This window comes from Equus quagga, chromosome 20, assembly GCF_021613505.1.
Source record: "Equus quagga isolate Etosha38 chromosome 20, UCLA_HA_Equagga_1.0, whole genome shotgun sequence".
Classification (NCBI taxonomy): domain Eukaryota; kingdom Metazoa; phylum Chordata; class Mammalia; order Perissodactyla; family Equidae; genus Equus; species Equus quagga.
The window spans coordinates 21,623,994-21,643,091 of record NC_060286.1 but is presented as its reverse complement, the minus strand read 5'-3'; the positions used below and the strand labels follow the sequence as shown (position 1 = coordinate 21,643,091).

At 47.9% G+C, this 19,098-nt stretch overlaps 1 protein-coding gene across 2 annotated transcripts in view; it reads right to left on the bottom strand.

Annotated features, from left to right (window-relative positions):
- Nucleotides 1–19,098, bottom strand: part of ADCK1 (aarF domain containing kinase 1) — a 111,983-nt gene that overhangs the window by 60,333 nt on the left and 32,552 nt on the right. For both annotated transcript variants that reach the window (XM_046647699.1, XM_046647700.1), the window contains one exon: nucleotides 8,745–8,948. In XM_046647699.1, coding sequence (XP_046503655.1) covers nucleotides 8,745–8,948 — 204 coding nt within the window. The remainder of the gene's footprint in view (nucleotides 1–8,744; nucleotides 8,949–19,098) is intronic.

The window sequence follows — 19,098 nt, the reverse complement described above, 5'->3', positions numbered from 1 at the left end:
ACCAGAACTGTACCTCAGTTTCCCATCCGTAAAAAAAGTAGTAACAGTACCCACCTCTGAGGGTTTTAATGAGAAGTGAGTTGATCCATGGGAAGCCTTTAAATCAAGGCCTGACACCTGGCAAGCATTCAGAGTGAGCATGTGAATGTGTCTGGTTGTCGTTGTTGTTGTTGTTAGACCTGGAGCTTAAACGATGAGAAAGAGCCCCAGAAGTAAAGAAAGGAAATGAGAGAGCATCGTGAAGGGAGGACAGGCCTGGGGTGCAACCACAGGTTAATGGAGTGAACCCCTGTGCTGCCAGGACAGCGCTGTGGAAGAGTGGAGAAGGCGATGAGGCTGCACTGAAATCGAGCAGCTGCTCCTGAGGAGCTCTCCGGGGGTCTCCATTCCCCAGGCCTGAGAGGGACGCGGCCCAAGCTATGGAAGACTCATCTGGAAGCTACAGAATAATGGGACTGAAGGGGCCTCAGAGGCTGGAGCAGGAGCCCCCAAGGAGCAGGCCTCGCAGGCCGGGAGAGGGGCGCAGGCCAGGCCAGGCGGGCCGGGGAAGAAGAGCCAGCACCACGGCCAGCACCACCGCGGCCGCCCAGTCTGTCCCCCAGTGACCAATGGCACACCATCCATCCCAGCTGATGTTAATGCTTCCCGCCATCCATCTCCCGCTTGTTAAATTACCATTTTATGGCCCAAATCTCTCATAATTGATAAAAATCTCCTTTTGATGTTCGGCATTATTGGGAGGAAAATGTTTTTTTATTCTTCATTATGTTTTTAATATAAATGTATTTTTTATTGAGAGCTGCTGGGAAGGCTGGATGAGGCCATGTCAGGAGGGGGAGTCATTGCTCTCCCTTGCTCCCCAGTCTTCCGTGCACACGGCTTCATGGTCACCAGCTCCTTCGGTTCCCTCCCCAGAACACTCACACAGTAGCCTTCTCGGGGACTGTCTGAGAGACAAAGAAACCAGACGCCAGCACAAACCACGGTGGTACTCAGGACCAAGAGAAGCAAATCTAAAGACAAGGGAAGCCCTCAAGGTGGTCCTCGGCTCCACACCGGTGGAGCAGCCTGGGGGGTGGTAGAGGGGAAGCCGTCAGACCTCAGCCAGGCCCCTGCCAGTGTGCGAGAACAGGGACAAGAGCTCCAGAGGGCAGGGGCTGGCACAGTACCCGGTGCAGAGGAGTGTCAATAAATATTTAAGAGTTAATAAGAGAAGGACAGGAGAAGCTGGATCAGCCCTGGAGAGAAGGCAGTAAGGGATGCAAGAGCATGGAGGCATGTGACACCAGGGGAGGGAAAGCTTTCTGCCAGCCGGGGACCTCCAGGTAGAGCTGGCCCTGGGGGCCGGAGCAGCTCCTCTGCCCTAACAATTCCCCAGCCCAGGGTGTGTCTGTCCTGCATACGCCCTGCATCCAGCTCCTCCAGGACAAGGTAAGCTGAGTCCGGCTACCATCCTGCAAGTGAGGAGGGCTGGGTGGACACAGCCACCAACTCGTGACCCTGGGCACCTGGCTCCACCTCCACCCCCTCATCCACAGAGTCAGCCCTGGGGACCAAGAGCACAAAGCAGGCGCTGCTGATGGTCCTCAGGGCACTGCAGCAGTAAACATGCCCAGCTGAGCTACCAGCAGCCCCCCAAGATGGGGGTCATGGAGGGAGGGGTGCTCAAGAAGCCCAGGGGACAGGCTCCCAAGGCAGCGTGTGGGAGAGTCTAACGGTGGGAAGGAAGGGGCCGGCCACTAGATGGAATGCGGGGTACTGGTCAGGGAGGGGAAGAGAAAGGAGGATTCTTCCAGCAAAATAGCCTCTGGGACAGAGAACTGTACCAGGTATCAGAAAACCTGGTGGAAGACCCAACTCGACTATTTCGAGTCTCTCAGAACCTTAGTTCCTCGCAATATAAAACATCTGGCAAACACAGAAATAAGCGCTAATGTTTACTGGCCACTTGCTCTGTGCCAGGCATGCTCTACATGCTCCACATTCGTGAATTCGTTTAACACACGCAGCAAGCCAATGCAGCTGGTACTGTTACTGTCCCAGTTTTACAGATGAGGAAACTGAGGGACAGAGAAGGTAAGTCACATGCCCAAGGTCACAAAGCTAATAAACCACAGGCAGTTTGGCTCTGGCCCACCTCAGAGGCTTGATATGAGGCTCAAGTGTCATGTCAAAGTAGGACTGAGGGTACAAATGTGCAGACCCCACCACGGGCCATGTGGGGAACCATGAGGGTTAATTTTATGTATCAACTTGGCGAGGTCACAGTGCCCAGATATTTTGTCAAACATTATTCTATGTTTCTGTAAGGATGCTTTGGGATGAGATTTACATTTAAATCAGCAGACTTTGAATAAAGCAGATTGCCCTCCATAACATGGGTGGGCCTCATCCAATCAGTTGAAGGCCTGAATGGAACAAGACTGACCTCCTCATCAAAAGGGAATTCTGCCAGCGGACGGCCTTCAGATCTGAACTGCAAGATCAGCTCTTCCTGGGTCTCTGGCCTGATGGCCTACCCTGAAGCTTTTGGATGTCTCAGCCTCCATAATCACACAAACCAATTCCTTAAAATCAATCAATCCATCTTTATTTATTTTATATATATACACACATCCTATTGGTTCTACTTCTCTGGAGAACCCTAAAATAATTAAATCCAGCCCTAGTAGAGCTGCCACCACCTGGAAGAAGGGATACCCTGAGAGGGTACCTTTTCCTAGTTCTCACAAAGTTCTCCACATGCCAGCAGAGGTCCTATGTGCAGCCATACAGAAATGATAAGGGTCATCCCAGAGTCGGCCGTCACTATCCATGCCCACCGCCCCCTCCCCAGGGCCCCAAGGCCTCCACAAAAGCTCCCCCTCCAGTCTCTGCACTGCATCTACTCGGTGCTCCCATCACCAGGAAGCCCTCACACAGGCCAGGTCTCCTGTCTCTCCTCCACCTGCTGCTTCTGCTCCTGCTGGTCCTTGCGCTTAGAGTGCCTTCTCTCTGCCACCCCAGCCGAGCTGGATACACGACTGATGTGCTTGGCAGAAGAGCTTCTTTACCTCTTTTCTGAACTCTTGCTTACACCTTGAGGGAACCGAGACAAAAACGTCGCCCTCCACCTGTACCTGTAGGTTCATATGAAACAATGGATGCGCATTCTCCCACCTGATACATAATGGTTCTCTTCCGCGTTCTCACAGCCACTCCAGTCAGATGGTCCATCAAGAACACTGAGCACCTGTGACACACAGCACCCATCCCCGGGGACTATGGGAAGTTACAAAATAAGGTCAAGTCTAGAGCCTCACCCCACTGTGGGAGCTGAGGGGTAAAAGACTGAAGAAACATGTTTCAGAGTACACAAGCCAAACCCCAACACCCCAACACCAGTATGTGCATTGTCCCTAACAAAGGTGTTTCTGTGCTCTATTCCAACAGACCTCACTTCCTTCAGTGTTTCTCAGAATTTCAGGGCTAGAAAGGACCTATCTGATACAACTATATTCCATAACAAGAAACAAAGCTGGATCATTTCTTGAAATAAATTGTAATAAGATCTGACTTGTCTGTATGTGTTGGGGCGGGGGGTGAGATGTGTGTGTGTCCATGACCAAAGACAACTCTGCTGGTGCAGCTGACATCTCCATCATCTCTTCCTAAGTCCCACTGTAACTCCTATCCCCAAGCTCTCCACGCATCTCAAAACTCCCTCCTCCACCTTCCCCCACCTGTAAAAGAGGACTTCATCTCCCACATTCCTATAAACGGAACTCTTAGGTGAGTTCTTTCAACTGCCCCCTCCACCACCAACCCCAGCCCATTCCATTCTTCCTTGCTCAGGTCCCTCTCCAGTTGTCCTCTCCCTCAGGCTCACGTTATGGAAAGAACATCCAAGGCCCTTCATAATGTGACCTCAGCCCCAACTTTGCCACCTCAGCTCCACTATTCACTGACCTGAACCCCATATTCTAATCAACAAGACTGTTCACCAAGTACTCTCCATACTTTTGTGCTTTCCAGGGCCTGCACCTTTGCCACACCCATCTCATTCATCAGTTACATCCTCCCCTCCAACCTCCGCCCCCTCCAGCCTCACGCATCTTTGAAAGCCTGGGTCAGATGTCAGCTGCTTCACAAAGCCTCCATGCACCCAAATGTAACCTCTCTCCCCCTCTCTCTCCATTTTCTCTCTTGCAAACCCCAAGACATTTACGTGGCCAGGTATTATGGTGATAAGGGGACCTCCCAATGACCCCAGACTACAGGGGCCAGAATGAGGTCTTGACCATTGTTGGCTGCACCCACAACTTCCAGCACTGTGCCTTTTTTCACTAAATACCAGCTGCTTGGACAAGCAAAAGAGAGAAGGAATGGAAGCATGAAGGAAAAGGTGTTAAACCACAGAACTGCAGGCCGTTGGAGCCTGCAGGGGGCCTCTGAGGACTCCTAAGCTAGATGAGGAAGCTGTAAGGATGGGCAGGTGGTCAGTGGGAAGAACCCTGCCAGCTCCTCCAGCACGGAGCCAAGAGCTCCTGGGGACCAGGGTAGTCAGTAGCCTCATGGCTGAGGCCTGTGTCTGCCCCAGTAAGGGTCCAGAAGTGTCAGCCCGGGCTCCTCCCACAGCATGGACCATGCCCAGGTGTAGACAGGACCCGAGTCTCATCCACCTGTGAGGCTCTCCTCTGCCGGAAGGGAAGGGACGGAGATCTTCAACACCCCTCCCTGACTCTCAGGCTCAAGCGCCATCTGCTGGCCAAGGTCAGCACTGCACCTGGACCCACAGCCCCAAGGGCAGTCAGGAGACCAAAGCTGAGACCATCCCTAACCCACTCCAGACACTGGTCACATTCGGGGCAGCAGAAATGACCCTATCTCCTAGAGCTCAGGCTTCTAATTGCTTCTCAGAATCTGTTCTTCAGGACTTAAGCCTAACATTCAAAATAAAAGGGAAAAGTACGTTTCTTTCTGGTAATACTAGCTGAGAAAACTTCAAGACACAGACACATAGAAAAGTGATTACCTAAAGAATTTCTTCGCAACAGAAGCTCTATTCCATGGGGGACAAAGCACAGGCCTTGGAATCAGAAGGTGTGAGGTCTCGTCCTCTCGCTCCCATGCCCCTCCCTCAGCTATGTGGCCCCCCAACCCCCAGGCCACATACACCCTGCCTAAGCCAACTCCTACGCCAGGATGGTGCCCCTTCCCTTGCCCTCACCTCCACACTGATGGCACTGGCTGCTGCCCAGGGATCTGGACTAACGCAGAATCAAATGTAAGTCATGGGATCCAGAGGAGCTACAACCTCACTCTCAGCCCCACCTCTGTGCTGGGGACGCCCCTCAGGGCCAGCCCTAGACATGGGACCAGGATTGGTCTGAGGACACTAGTGACCTTCCAAGGCTTCTACTGATGGGCAGGGTCCCCAAGAGGCCTAGATGGAACCAACCAGCAGGGGCTGGAACACACCAGCCTCGAGCTCCTCCCCAGCCACCGCTCCGCTCTCTTCAGTTTGAGACTGAGGGCAGCTGTGCAGACTTGGAGCTCCGGGTAGCTTCACAGCCCGCCCAAGGACTTGGACCTGGAAAGAAGATGGGGATGCGTGACAGACTCAGCTTCCTTTAACCACACTCCTGAAACCAGGAATGAAACAGAACTTTCCACTGAGGGTCTCAGGGCAGGTGTGGAGAACAGGACTAGCGGGCCTGCTCAAACATCTTCCTGGGAGAAGGGTTGCTCCCTGAGAAGCATCATGGGAGGGGCTGGAGGAGGAGGGAAGTGCAAAGTGAGTGACTGTGCCCCGCCCTCCCACCCCCACACCCACCTACCCTGCTTCCCACACAGCCCCGTTCCCCTCCCTCCACCCACAGCCTGAGAAAGCGTGTCACAGGGAACAAACGCCATCTTCGCGGGAGGGAGGAGGAGGAGGAAGAAAGGGGGAAGGGAGACTTTGATCCTGTGCCTGCGGGGGCCTTGGTAAGAAACTAGAGCTTTCTGAGCCTCTCAGCTGTGAGGGACGCCCCCTCAGAACTGTGACCTTGACATTAGCCTCCCTTTCTCAGAGGGCTCGGGACAACCTGAGGGGCAGGAGCGACAGGCCACCATGCTCAGGGCTACTTGGCCAGGGGTGCCTAGAGACGAGGCCTTGAAGACGCAGACAAGATCTTCCAACCTCAAACATGCTTTGGCCAGCTGAGTGGGCCCACCATGACTGCTGACACCCTGAACTTCCCATCTTGCTTCACTGGCTTGGAGGAAGCCACCGAGCGGCTCTTGCCTCCCCCTCCAGCTCTCCTCAAACAAATCGGCCTCCAAGGGTTAATCTGCTGCCTTCCCTCCCCTGCATCCACCCCCGCTGAGCTGCCACATGCCAGCAATGATGCACTTCACACTGTTATTACAGTGATTTATTTAGTTTTAATTTGGGGGTGAATCTCGTGCTGTAGGAAGCAGGAGGCCAATAATCTTGGCAAGAGGCAAAGCCACGCATGTGCCAATCCTGTCCCCTCTGCCTGGGGTCTGTGCATCCTAACCCTGCTCCTCCCACCCAGCCTGTGGTCTGCTCCTGACTCCAGCCTGAAATCAGGTTTACCCTTCACTCAATCTCCCCCACTTTGAAAATGCTCCTCAGTGGGAAGAGAGTCCACTTAGGTGTCTATGCTCACCTTCTATGTGATTCAGGACCCTCAGAGAGTCACTTAATAAGGCCCCCTCCAGGCCAGGCTACCACTGAGGAGAGGGACATCTTTGGCTGGATGCTGGGCACCTGACACCGGCTCTGCACTAAGGGACCAACGGCCAGGGCCAGCTCCTTGCAGATCAGCAAAAACAGAACAACTGATCTTTATGAAACCTCTGCCCCTACTCTCTGCCCTGCCCTGAGTAGCCCAAGGAAGCTGCCACTTGTTCATCCATTGGTTCATTAAACAAACACTGGCACCCAGTGTATACCAGCTACCGTGCTGGTGCTGTAGCTATAGGGTAAAAGGACCATCACAGTCTTCATTCCCAAAGACTTTATTACTTGCAGTGGAACCACCTAGACACAACTAACCAAGACACAAGATGCACAAGCGGCGGGAGCAAAGCTGTGCAGAGGATCAGAGTAGACTTCACAGAAGAGCTGGGATTTGGCCAGGACACCTCGCTCCCAGCACAGTTCCTGGCCTTTGCTGGATGGATGGGTAGATGGACAAATGGCCTAGAAACACAAAGAATTACTTAACAGGGAGAGAATGGAGTAAAGATGCTCCAGACAGACAGAGGAGCACGGCATAGGCACTGAGGGCTAAGGGGACACAGTGAACCTGCGATAAGCAGTGCAGTGTGACCAGGGCACAGGGAAGTAATCACAATAACAGTAGTAGCTAAGATTTGTTGAGCACTTGCTCCAGGTCAGGTATTGCCCTAAGAGCTTTATTATATTCATTATCTCTTCTAATCTTCACAACTCTGCCCCATTTTACAGATACAGAAAGTGAGGATCCAAGAGGATAAATAATGTGTGCAAGGTCCAAGCTCCTGGCTCCAGAGCCCAAATTCTGATGCCACTCTGCCCCGCCAGGTTATGGACATGAAACAGACAGGCAGGTGGAAGGCGGATGGAGGGGCACCTGGAAAGCCCTGCTAAGGATTTCATTTCAGGGCAATTAGGAGGCATCAAAGGTTCTAAACTAATCTCAGGAAAGGCATCAGCTGATCAAGGCTTGACTTTAAGATTATTTTGCTCAGAAAAAGTCTAGAAGACCCAAAGGATTCTCTCTCAAAGAGGAGAATTTCAAATACAGTAATAGGTGAGTGGGGAGAGGAAGTTTGTTTAGTAGAGATCTCTGAGGTCTCCTCAAATTACAGCACACAACTTCTAGGGCTGGGCCTGACCCCGCAGCTCAGCAACCCGCCGACGGCTGCTCAATCCCCTCGCTATCCCCAGAAGCAAGATGACCAGAAGAGGCCAGCGAGGGTCCACACCACTGGGCCCAGTGTGGGTTCCACACGTCCTCCAGACACTGACACGAGTCCAAAGGAGTGTGACCAGGGCTGTGTACAGAAGGGCCCATAGCCCCTTTCTCTGTTGCTCCGGGGGCAAAATGAAGACTGGAAAAGTAAGGTTTGAGGAGGCAGGGCTTAGCCCTCAGGAGGAAACACTTTTACAATTAGATACAACTGACCAAACAAGGGACCATGTTGGGCAGCAGATGACAGAACAAGCTTCCTGTCACTAGAGGTAATCAAGCAGTGGCTGGATGACTGCCTGCCAGAGACGTTCCAGAAAAGCCAATGCACTGAATGGTTTGGGCAGCTTACTAATGGCATCATAGAGCAGTGTGCTGGAATCACTTACAGAAGAGCTCTTGGACATTTTACCTTACCAGCTAAGCCTCCATCCCTCACGTACAAAATGGGGTTAATGATAGAACCTACCTCATGTCTGCACGAGGATTAAGTGAGAGACTGCACAGAACACAGCACAGCCGTCGGCACGCAGTAAACCCTCAATAGTTGATAGATACTATTAGGTTGAACCATACAAATCCTATTAGGTTGCATGTCAAAAACAGTTGAGTATCAACTATTTCATGTGGTTCACTGAGGGCCACTGACGTTCCTTCCCACCTCTGATTTCAGCACGGAACATTGCCGTGAAGTGTGGTTCTGCGCCAACGGTGGATCCCAGCACCCGGCAGCCAGAGCTCTGCCTGGGCTTTTTCAAAGCACATGGCCTGGGGCCCCTCCCGCCTGGCAGAGGCAGGTACCTCTTTGCCCAGGTCCTCGCGGATGACCTGGCGGACGTCCTGCATGCTGCTCTGCGGGGCCTGGCTGTGAAGCACCTTCAGCGTGCTGGTGTACTCCTCGGGCAGCAGGTAGTCCAGGGCCCCCAGGTGCTGGCCCACCTTGATGAAGGTGCCCCGGTTGGCACAGCAGAGCTCACAGAGACGCCTGGCAGAACGGAGGTGCACCTGCAGGGAGAGAGGCCGGGGCCCGAAAGGTGTGAGTGCACACTGTCCACTGAACCTTGTTCCCTTTTCCCGTCCCCTCTGCTTGAAAACCCTGATTTACTCCCCTGCGTACACACACACACACACACACACACACCCCTTCATTCACCTTCTCCCTCAATGTTCTCCTTCAGTCTCGGTACCCAGAGCAGTCAATTCCAACCTCACACTGAGGCCGGCCTTCTCACACGGCACAAAGCTTCTGATCTCCTTTCCATCAAAACTTACCTGATCCGGGTCCCATTCTCTCAGAAAAGAGCATTCATTCAAAGCTTTTAACCAAATCTAACCTACTCATGATTCATTCAAGTGTACGTTGAGTTAATGTATTTGCCACTCAACTCTCAGACTGTTTGCTTGGAGGTCTACAATTTATAAAACATGGTCATACATATTATTTCTTTTCATCCTTACAGCAGCTCAGGGAGGCAGGTATCGGCATCACTAAAGATAAGAAACTCAGATGTTTTGCTTATAAAGAAATAGCTAATCAATGTCAAGGGAAAGTCTAGAAAATACTCCAAACAGAGGGCTCTTTTAACTCAGCAAACTTTAGCAGGAGTCTCCTATTAACTGGGTGGTATCAGGCACATGGGGTAGGCAGCTGGGCAGGCTGCCTAAGACAGGGCAGCCTTAACTTGCAGCCCAATGCCTGTCTGTCCTTCCAGAGCTGGGAGATATTACCCCAGGCATCACCCCAGCTCAGCTGAGGATCTTGGAACTACCGAGCAACAACATCTCAGGCAGGATGGGGCCATGGACACACACACAAGACAAGGGAGCCCAGTGCCCTGTGGAAACCTGGTACCCTCTTTGACCCGTGGAGTCAACCGAGAGAAGGTGAACATCTCTAGCGGACTCACCCTCTCGTAAGTGCTGTGAAAGATGCTGACGTAATTACGCACATATTGGAGGCAATCATGTGAAGAGTTAAATAACAGTTGGGAACAAAGATGGAGGAAACGTTCAAAGATCCCACATAATTAGTTGCCAAGTGAACCATACAGAAACTGTTACTTTAGAAATTAAGAGAACACTATAGCCCTGAGCACCCTTGTCCCAGCAGCCAGGGAGCCCATCTGCCCCCTCCCACCACAGCAGAGAGGACGCCCAGATTCCAGACACCAGCAGGCTATCCTTAGGCCCTCGAGGCCCTGCCCACTTCCGGCTCTGCTGGATACCTCTGCATCCCACCCCAACACACTCTTGGGGAACCCTATGTACACATGACTCCATCCCCCTAGGCACAGCCCTCCAGCCTTGATGTGAATACCTGGTCCAAGCTGGGCCGAGAAGAGTCTTTTTTGCCTGAAAGGAGGGTATAGGGAGAAGAAAGTTAATTCTAAGAATTAAGAGAGAGAGCAAGCCCCTAGATGAATCAAAGGATGTTGGGGGAAGGAGTGGATCTTCTTTCTTAAGAATTTGGAACTGGGGATGGAGCTGGCCAGTATCAGATGGTGGAAGGTCAGTGCTGTGGCTGGCCAAGGCCACACTCAAGCCCTAGTTCTGAGGATGTGAGAAAGAAGGCAAACATGGTCAAACATGGTACCAGGCATTTCCTCATGGTACCAGGGTCCAGGCTGCTATGAACAAACGACTTTTTGCAGCACAAATAATTGTCCCTCAATTCCAACTCAGCTGAGAGATCACAGTCACCAGAATAAGAGGCAGCCAGAAAGGCATCCACAATCCTTTAGCCCTAAGGTACGGTGGGACCAGAGCCCAAATCAAGCCAGATGCTCCCAGTGCAGGCTGCCCTGGCACCCAGCAGCCTGCTCCCCCAAGAAGACTCAATCAACCCCACATCAAAGCTGTTCTGGGGTCAATGCCAAATGGAAGTGAGGACTAGAAGACAGAGTGAAGACACACCCCACTTCTCCTCCCCTCCCAGCAAAGACATCAACCACCAGGTATTTATGTGGGACTTACTGAGTCTATCACACGGGGAGAAGCGAAAGAGCCACTCGTGCACAGAGAATGACACACAGCAGCAGGATCACACTGAGTCCTGCAGGATCTTACAGATGGAAGAAACAAGAGGGCTGGATAGAGAGGCTTGACTCCCGGGAGGGGCAGCAGGGTGTGGGCCACTCGTGAATTTATGGCCTCTCACATACAAATGCACCCTTCTTTGCCCTGCTTTATGATGTGGCAGCTGGACCCTGTGTTACTTCTTCTTTGTCAGATGGCTTGCTAATAGGCTTTGTCAACAGGCGGCTCTGGAGGGACACTGTGAGGCCACAGCAGGAGCAAGAAGTCTCCCTTACTGGTGCCCATGTGCCGTTTTCAGCTCAGCAGCCAGAGGGTCAGTGGCTTGCAGTCAGTGGCCCTCACAGACCAGTGGACACTCACTGAATTTCTTCACTACCTGGTAAGCCCCACCAGGACAGCCCTGACTCTCAGCCTTGTGGGTGGGAGGCCCTCAGCTGAGCCCTTAGTTCTGTCCTTGTTCACTACCCCTCAGCCCTGGAGAGAGAGTTGCTATATGCATGTATTACTTCTGTACCCTCAGAATCTTCTTTTACTCCTTGTAGGAGTTAACTACCTTTTACTAGTTAATAGGTCTTTATATTAAAGTTTCCCCCATCAAATTACTGGTATGACTGGCCCCTGGCTGATACACAGGATTAGCCCCTGAAATTAAATCTGAAAAGATTGGGATTAAAAGGGAGGACATTTCAGGTCGAGAGAACAACATAACAACATGCACGTGTACACGTGTGTTGCTGAAAACCTGCCCCACCATTTCCTTTGGTCTGGATTCACATCTGCATTTGTCTCTGTCGCTGGCAGCCCTCAAAAAGGAGCAGCCTCACCCTGCCAAGCCCTCTCACTAGGGATCAGAGCTCTGCTGGCCCTCACCTGTGGCTTGAGCCAGTCCCAAGTAGGGTGTCTCTAGGCACAAAGTGCTGGTCTCCTTCAGGATACTGTCTGGGCAATGCAAGGAGCCTTCTCCAGTCACACAAGCCGAGTAAGGCAGGTCTACCTCCCACTCACTGGTTCCTTGGCACATCAGCCAGCGGGGACAGACACCATGTGTGTCTGTATGCTCTGTGTACCTCAGGGCAAGCTGCGCATGAGCCAGAAATGTAGATTGATGACGACTACGGGTCATACTCTCACCAAACCATTCTCCGTGAAACTGAGTCAGCATCTACTGTAAATGGCACCCACATTTCAACTAAAGAAGCCCCAAGGTCACCTTCAACCAGCTTCCAAATAAATGCACACACACACTCTCTCTCTCTTTCTCTCTGTCATATGGAGGTGAGAGACATTGCCACTCACCAAAAAATTTAAATGTTCCTTTAAGGCCAAAAGATACAAATGCTGAATAACAGAGCAGGCACTCTGATCTCCGGGATCCCCTTCCAGCTCCAGCTCTGACAGCTCCACTTGGGATCAGAAGGCAGGTCCCACTCAAAATTTCAAGAAACTGCTGGCTTAGTGCGAACTCCCTCTTCTGGCATCACTTAATTTGGTGCCGTAAGGAGCTAAGCCTGCTGGCAGCAAGGAACCTATACAGGAATCTCACAATTCTCTCCTACCCCTGTTCAGGCAAGTGTGCTCAATGAAAAGGCAAAGCTTCCAGAATCTCCTGACCCTTTGCATTCTCTTGAATCTACTCCTCCATACTACACACATCTTTGAGCACCTACATAGTCATAAGCAGCAGAAGGGATACACAGGTAAGTGAGAGTCAGTCACAACAGTGCTGTCCAGTAGAACTTCCTGCAGTGATGGAAATGTTCTGCACTGTCCAATATGTGGCCACTGGCTACATGGCTACACGTAGCTACTGAGCACTTGAAATGTGGCGAATGTGGCTGAGGAACTGAATTATTCATTTTATTTCATTTCAAATAATTTACATTTAAATCACCCCTTATAGCTAGTGGCTACCATATGGGACAGCTCAGGTTTATAAGTTAGTAACAACCATAATAAATTAATTCTAAGTACTATTCCTGGCCTACAGTGAACACTCAAATATGGTGGCGGGAGTAGTTATTGTTTTTAAATCTGTCCAATATCTCTGTAAAATAGATCTTCCTATGGGGCTTTTAAGATGAAGAAATAATCTCAAAGAGGTTCCGTGACATTCCTAAGGTCCCGGAGCCAGAAAACAGTGAAACTTTGGTGTTCAACCATGTACTAGGAAGCAGGCATCAACTGAATTGCTCTATGTCCAAGGCATTGTGGGGATGCAAGGAAGTACAGCCACGGTCCTCACGGGCAAGGAGCTCACAGTATAGACCTATAGGTGGACATGCATCCATGAAACGAGAAGCTCAAGTGGCAGGCAACAAAGGTAGGTGCCCTGTCACTCCCAGCTATGACATGTGCTGGAGAGGTCACGCCCACTAGCCTGGACCCCAGGGTGGCCATGGAAGTTGAATCAAGTATATACAGTTGAAAAGGCCAATGCAAGCTGTAGTTGGTCTTGAATATAATAAGAAGGGATCATATAACATAATGGTTAATAGCACTGGCTTTGAAATCAAAAAGACCTGGGTTCAAATCCTACTTTGCCACTTCCTTGTCCTATAACCTTGGGCAAGTGAATTAACTTTGGAGCCTCAGTTTCTTCATCAGTAAAAGGAGGATAAAAATAACTGTCACTGTAATGATTAAACAAAGCAATGCATAAAAAAGAGCTTAGCACAGGGCCCAGCATATAATCAGTGCTCAATAAATGATGGTAAGAGACAGAGAGGGGGAAAAAATCAATCTTCCTAGAAAAATGAAATTTAGGAAAAAAAAATAAAACACTCCAGACCCAGACACTCCCTGTACTTTGTTCAGTCCAAGAAGTCTGGACCACAATCGAACAGAAACAATAGCTAATTTCATGCTCTTGCCATCTAAATTGCAAAGCATCCGTGCATAAGAAATGCAAATAGCTATAGAGCATTATTCTAAATGCACCAACTTTAGGTTCTCTTCCTACTTTTGCTACCACCTCAACACTGACCACCCATTTGCTCACTAGACTCGAGTCCTGTCTTTACCCGGCACCTGGTTTCACTGGCTGGGTAGATATGTCCCTGCAGCATGTCCTCACTGCAGAGCCCCCACACTCCCACTTCCATCCCCGCCAAAATGTGGCAGAAACAGCTGGCGCAGTCTCCCTGCCCCTCCTCCAACTTCGTTTTCACTCCCAGCTCAATAACTTGCCTTATGATTATCTCATTACCAATAACCTTGCTGTAATGAGTTTTAATCTGCCTCATATTAATTAAGAGCATTGTCATTAGCCAGCTTGGTTTGGGGTTTGGGAGAGGGACAGTGAATAGCTAATAAGAACAACTCAGTGCTGATTAATTATTGATTGGGAGGGATGGAGCAAAAGCCCAAGGAGGGCAATTCTTTACTCTTGTCTAACCCCCAAGAGCAGTGTCCTCGGCCCCCAAACTTGGCAGAAAGGTGCCAAAGTCAGACAGAATCAATGGGGCTCCCCATCAGAACTGGGCAATATCTCCAGTGGAGTTTAGGGGTGTGTGTAGGACAGAAGGAAAGAGGCAGTTAGACAGACACACATACATACCCCACACAACTCAGGAAAAAAGAAAGAGACAGTGAAAGAGGTGACAGACCCCAAAAGAGAGAAAGACCTTTGATTAATTCTTCTAGTCAAAAGCTCAAATGCACTGAAATGTTAACAGTGGTATCTCTGGGCTGTGAGATTACAAGAGTATTTTTTCTTCTTTAGAGGTTTTTCTGTATTTTTCAAATTTATTAAAACTAAAATATGTCCATAATGAGGGAGAATTTTATTTTTTAAATCATCCTTCTTCAAGATCTTCTGGGAATAGAAAAGTGCATCTGACTTTTTTTTTCAGCTTTCATTGTACAAGACTCTGCCATGCAGGCTGAACCAGCTTTGGTGCAGAGAGAGGAGTCCAGCATCTCTTCCCCAATTTGGCAGGGTGCTGTGATCCATGTGTGTGTTCTTCATCGTGAGAATGGAATTGTAACCCTTCCCTCATCCCCAAGAAATGAGACCAGCACTGTCTCCAGGGTCTCTTTTCCAGATGTCACCCTTTGCTTTGTCGTTTAGGCAACAAAGTAAAATTCATCATGTCTTGGGGAAAAAAACAAGTTGCACTTTATAAAAGTTCTGAAGGAGTTTGACAACAAATTTAATCCCAATCCTTAGGAGTGTTCTCTGTCTCTCCTCTGACCACGCGTGGGGTAGATCCTGGTCAAGAGCAGAGTCTGTGTCCCAACGTCACCACTCAGAAGCTGGTGACCTTGGCAAAGATACGTAACCTCTGTGTACTTCAGTCTTCTCATCTATAAAAGGAAGATAATAACAGTACCTACCTCAGGGGGCTGCTGTGAAGGTTAAAAGAGGTGAGGTAATGCATGTTCTCCACTTAGACAGAGCTGGCATTTCTGTGCTTGTTGCAAGGGCACCTAGGATTTGGTATAATCAGGTATGGAAAGACACATAGACACAGAAATGACTGTCATAAAGGAAGAAGTTTTTACTCACAGTTCCCTGACGCAGGAGGCTTGGCATGCCATGCAGGGCCACACGGAGAAGCACCAGGGTTGGCCACGAGACACAGGGAGCAAGGGGAAAATGTGGGTGAGAGCTTTTATTGTGGATTCCATGGGAAAGAATGGGTGAGGCAGGGTAAGCAGGCTTAAGATTGGCTATTTTGAATAATTTTAGTGGGCTTTGGGGCATAGGGGCTGTCCCTAGTTGTTTGGTTCATGGCTCTGGGGTGATAAGGGCAGACAGATAGTGGTCCAGAGTCTAAGAGCCGACAGAGGAGGTGGTTAGTGGGTGTAGGCCCTAGATTGGTTGGTTTGCATATGCAAGGCATGCTCCCAGGAGAGTTGTTTGCTATCTCCAGGAATTAGTTAACCCTAAGAGGGGCAGTTCTTCCAGTGTCAGCACGGCCCCACCATGTCAAAGGATCAGAAAGTACAAGAAAAAGAAACATGATTAATACAATACTCTAGCTATACTCCCTTGGGGATCTCACCCAGTATCACGGTTGTAAATACCATCTACATACTAATAAGACACAAATGCACATCCCCTGCCTAACTCTCTCCCCTGACTCCAGACTCACATATCCAACTGCCTCTCTGATATCACTCCAATGTCCAATGAGCTCCTCAAATTTATCATGACTTTCCCACCACTCCCACCACCACCAAACCTGCTCCTCCCACAGTCTTCCTCATTATAGGACACTGAAACTCTAAACTTCAGGCTGCTGAGCCATCAGTCTTCTGTCATCCTGACATCTCTTCCAAAACAAGGACTAAAATTACCTTTCTGTCTGAAATAAAAAACTGGCTTTTAAGGCACTGGATATCAGGCAATGAAGGACGGTGATTCCTGAGAGATGGGAAACAAGGTGAACCCTACGATTGCCCCAGTTTGCTGCACTGAGAGTTTCCAGGCCACCATGCAGGGAGGGGGGATCGGGGCAGTGCCCAGAGGACTCCCTGAATTGAGGAGAAGGAGCTAAGAGTCCAGGAAGACCAAAGCAGCTGGAGTTCACAGGACAGAGAACTGGAGAGGCGAGAGCTATACAAAGAAAGAACACCAAAGATCTGAGGAGGGTCCATCTCACATTTTCATCTGAGTACCAGTCAAACACATGCACATGAGAAAACTACCTGAGTCCAGAGAAAAAAAAAAAACAAAAAGACTAGGGTTCACAGTACCCAGAGCTCACACAGGGCCTATTTCCACCAGCCAAACTAGAAAATCTCATAATTCATGGGGCATTTGTTATAATACCCAGAAGGGGCTTGCCTCAGAAATAGGGAATATCCCAAACTAAACACTGCTCCATTCCCATCTAACAAATATTAAAAGAAAAACCTGAAAGAAAGTCAAACTGTTTCCAAGTAACTTCACTGTGTCCCAGAAGAAAGCTCAATAATATTTATAGGAATACAAAAATATCTAGCACCCGAAAAGATAAAACTGCAATATCTGGCACCTAGTTAAAAACTTATCAAGCGTGCAAAGAAGCAGGAAAATACAACAGGTAAAAAGAAGAAAAACTAATCAATCAAAACCAATATAGTACTAAAACCTATAGTAGAATTAGTAGAGAAGAACATAAAATCAGTTATTATACTTGTATTTTGTATGTTCAAAAAGTTAAGCAGAGACGCAGGCAATAAAAAGAGAGAGAGTGAGCAAGATCCAAACAAAAGTTCCAGAGATGAAAACCATACATGTGATATGAAAAATACACTGGATGGGATTAACAGTCGATTCAACACTGTAGAAGAAAAGATTAGTGAACTTGAAGACCTAGCAATAGAAACTATTCAAAATGAAACACACAGAGAAAAAATAATTTTTAAAAATGAAAAGAGCATCAGTGAGCTGTGGGACAAATCCAAGCAACCCAGTAAATATGTAGGTGGAGTCCCCAAAGGAGAGGAGATGGGAGGAATGGAGAAAACAATATTTCAAGAAATAATAGCTGAAAATTTTTCAAATTTGATTTCTTTAAAAAAAGAAAACTATAAACCAACAAATGCAAGACTTTCAACAAGCCCCAAGCACAAGAAACATGAAGAAAACTACATAATGAAATTGTCCAAAATCAGTGATAAAGAGAAAACCTTAAAAGCATCCAGAGAAAAACGATACACTATGGACAGAGGAACAGAGATAAGAATGACAGATTTCTAACTGACAATAATACAAGCAGAAGTTAATGGAGCAAAACCTTTGACAGCACTGAAAGCAAACCCAGAATTCTATTCCCAGCAAAAACATCATCAAAAACAAAAGTAAAACAAAAAGTCCTTCAAATATATAAAAGCTGACAGAATTAATCTCTCTGTACTATAAGAAATGTTAAAGGACAGCCTTCAGGCAGAAGGAAAATGACACCAGGTGGAAATACTGATCTACATAAATATAAAAACACAAATAGGTTAAATGTAAAAGGATACAAAAAGATATACCAACACTAATCAAAATAAAGCTAGAATTGCTATGTTTATATCAGACAAAACTGATTTTAGAGAAAAGAATATGACCCAGGATAAAGATCATTTCATAAAGATAAAGAAGTCAATCCCTCAAGAGGACATAACAATCCTAAAGATTTGCACCCAACAACAGAGCTTCAAAATACAGGAAGTAAAAACTAACGGAACTGCAATGAGAAATAGACAAATCCACAATAACAGACAGAAATTTCAATACCTGTCTCTCAATAAGTGATAGAACAAATACATAGAAAATGAGTCAGGATATAGAAGACCCAAACACCACTATCAACCAACTTGACCTAATTGGCATTTATCGAATACTCTGCCCAACAAAAGCAGAATATACATTCTTTCCAAGTGCAAAAGGAACATTTACCAAGGGAGACCATATTCTGGGTCATAAAACAAGTCTCAATAAATTTAAAAGGATCAAAGAACACAAAATATGTTCTCTGACCATAAGGGAACTGAATTAAAATCAATAACAAAAAAACTCTTGAAAATCCCCAAATATTTGAAAACTAAATAACGCAGTTTAAATAACCTACAGGTCAAAGAAGAAGTCAAAAAGGAAATCAGAAAGTATTTTAAATTGAGTTTAAATGAAAATGCAACATATAAAAATTTGTGAGATAGCATAAAGCAGTACTTGGGGGAAAATGTATAGTATTATACACCTATATTAGAAAAAGAAGAAAGGTCTCAGATCAATGACCTCAGCTTCTACCTTAAGAAACTAGAAAAAGAAGAGCAAATAAAACTCAAAGTAAGCAGGAAAAAAGGAAATAATACAGATAAGAACAGAAATCAATGAAGTAGAAAACAGAAAAAAGAGAGGGAGAGAAATCAATGAAACCAAGAATTGATTCTACGAGAAGATCAAAATTGATAAGCCTCTGACCAAGCTGATCATGAAAAAAAAGAGAAGACATAAATTAACACTTTCAGGAATGAGAGAAGTTACATCACTACAACTATTAAAAGGACAACAAGGTACTATTAACCACAACTTTATGCCAATAAATTTGACAGCTTAGATGAAATGGACAATTCCATGAAAGACACAAACTGTCAAATTTTCACGCAAGACATACATAATGTGAAAAGCCCTCTATGTATTAAA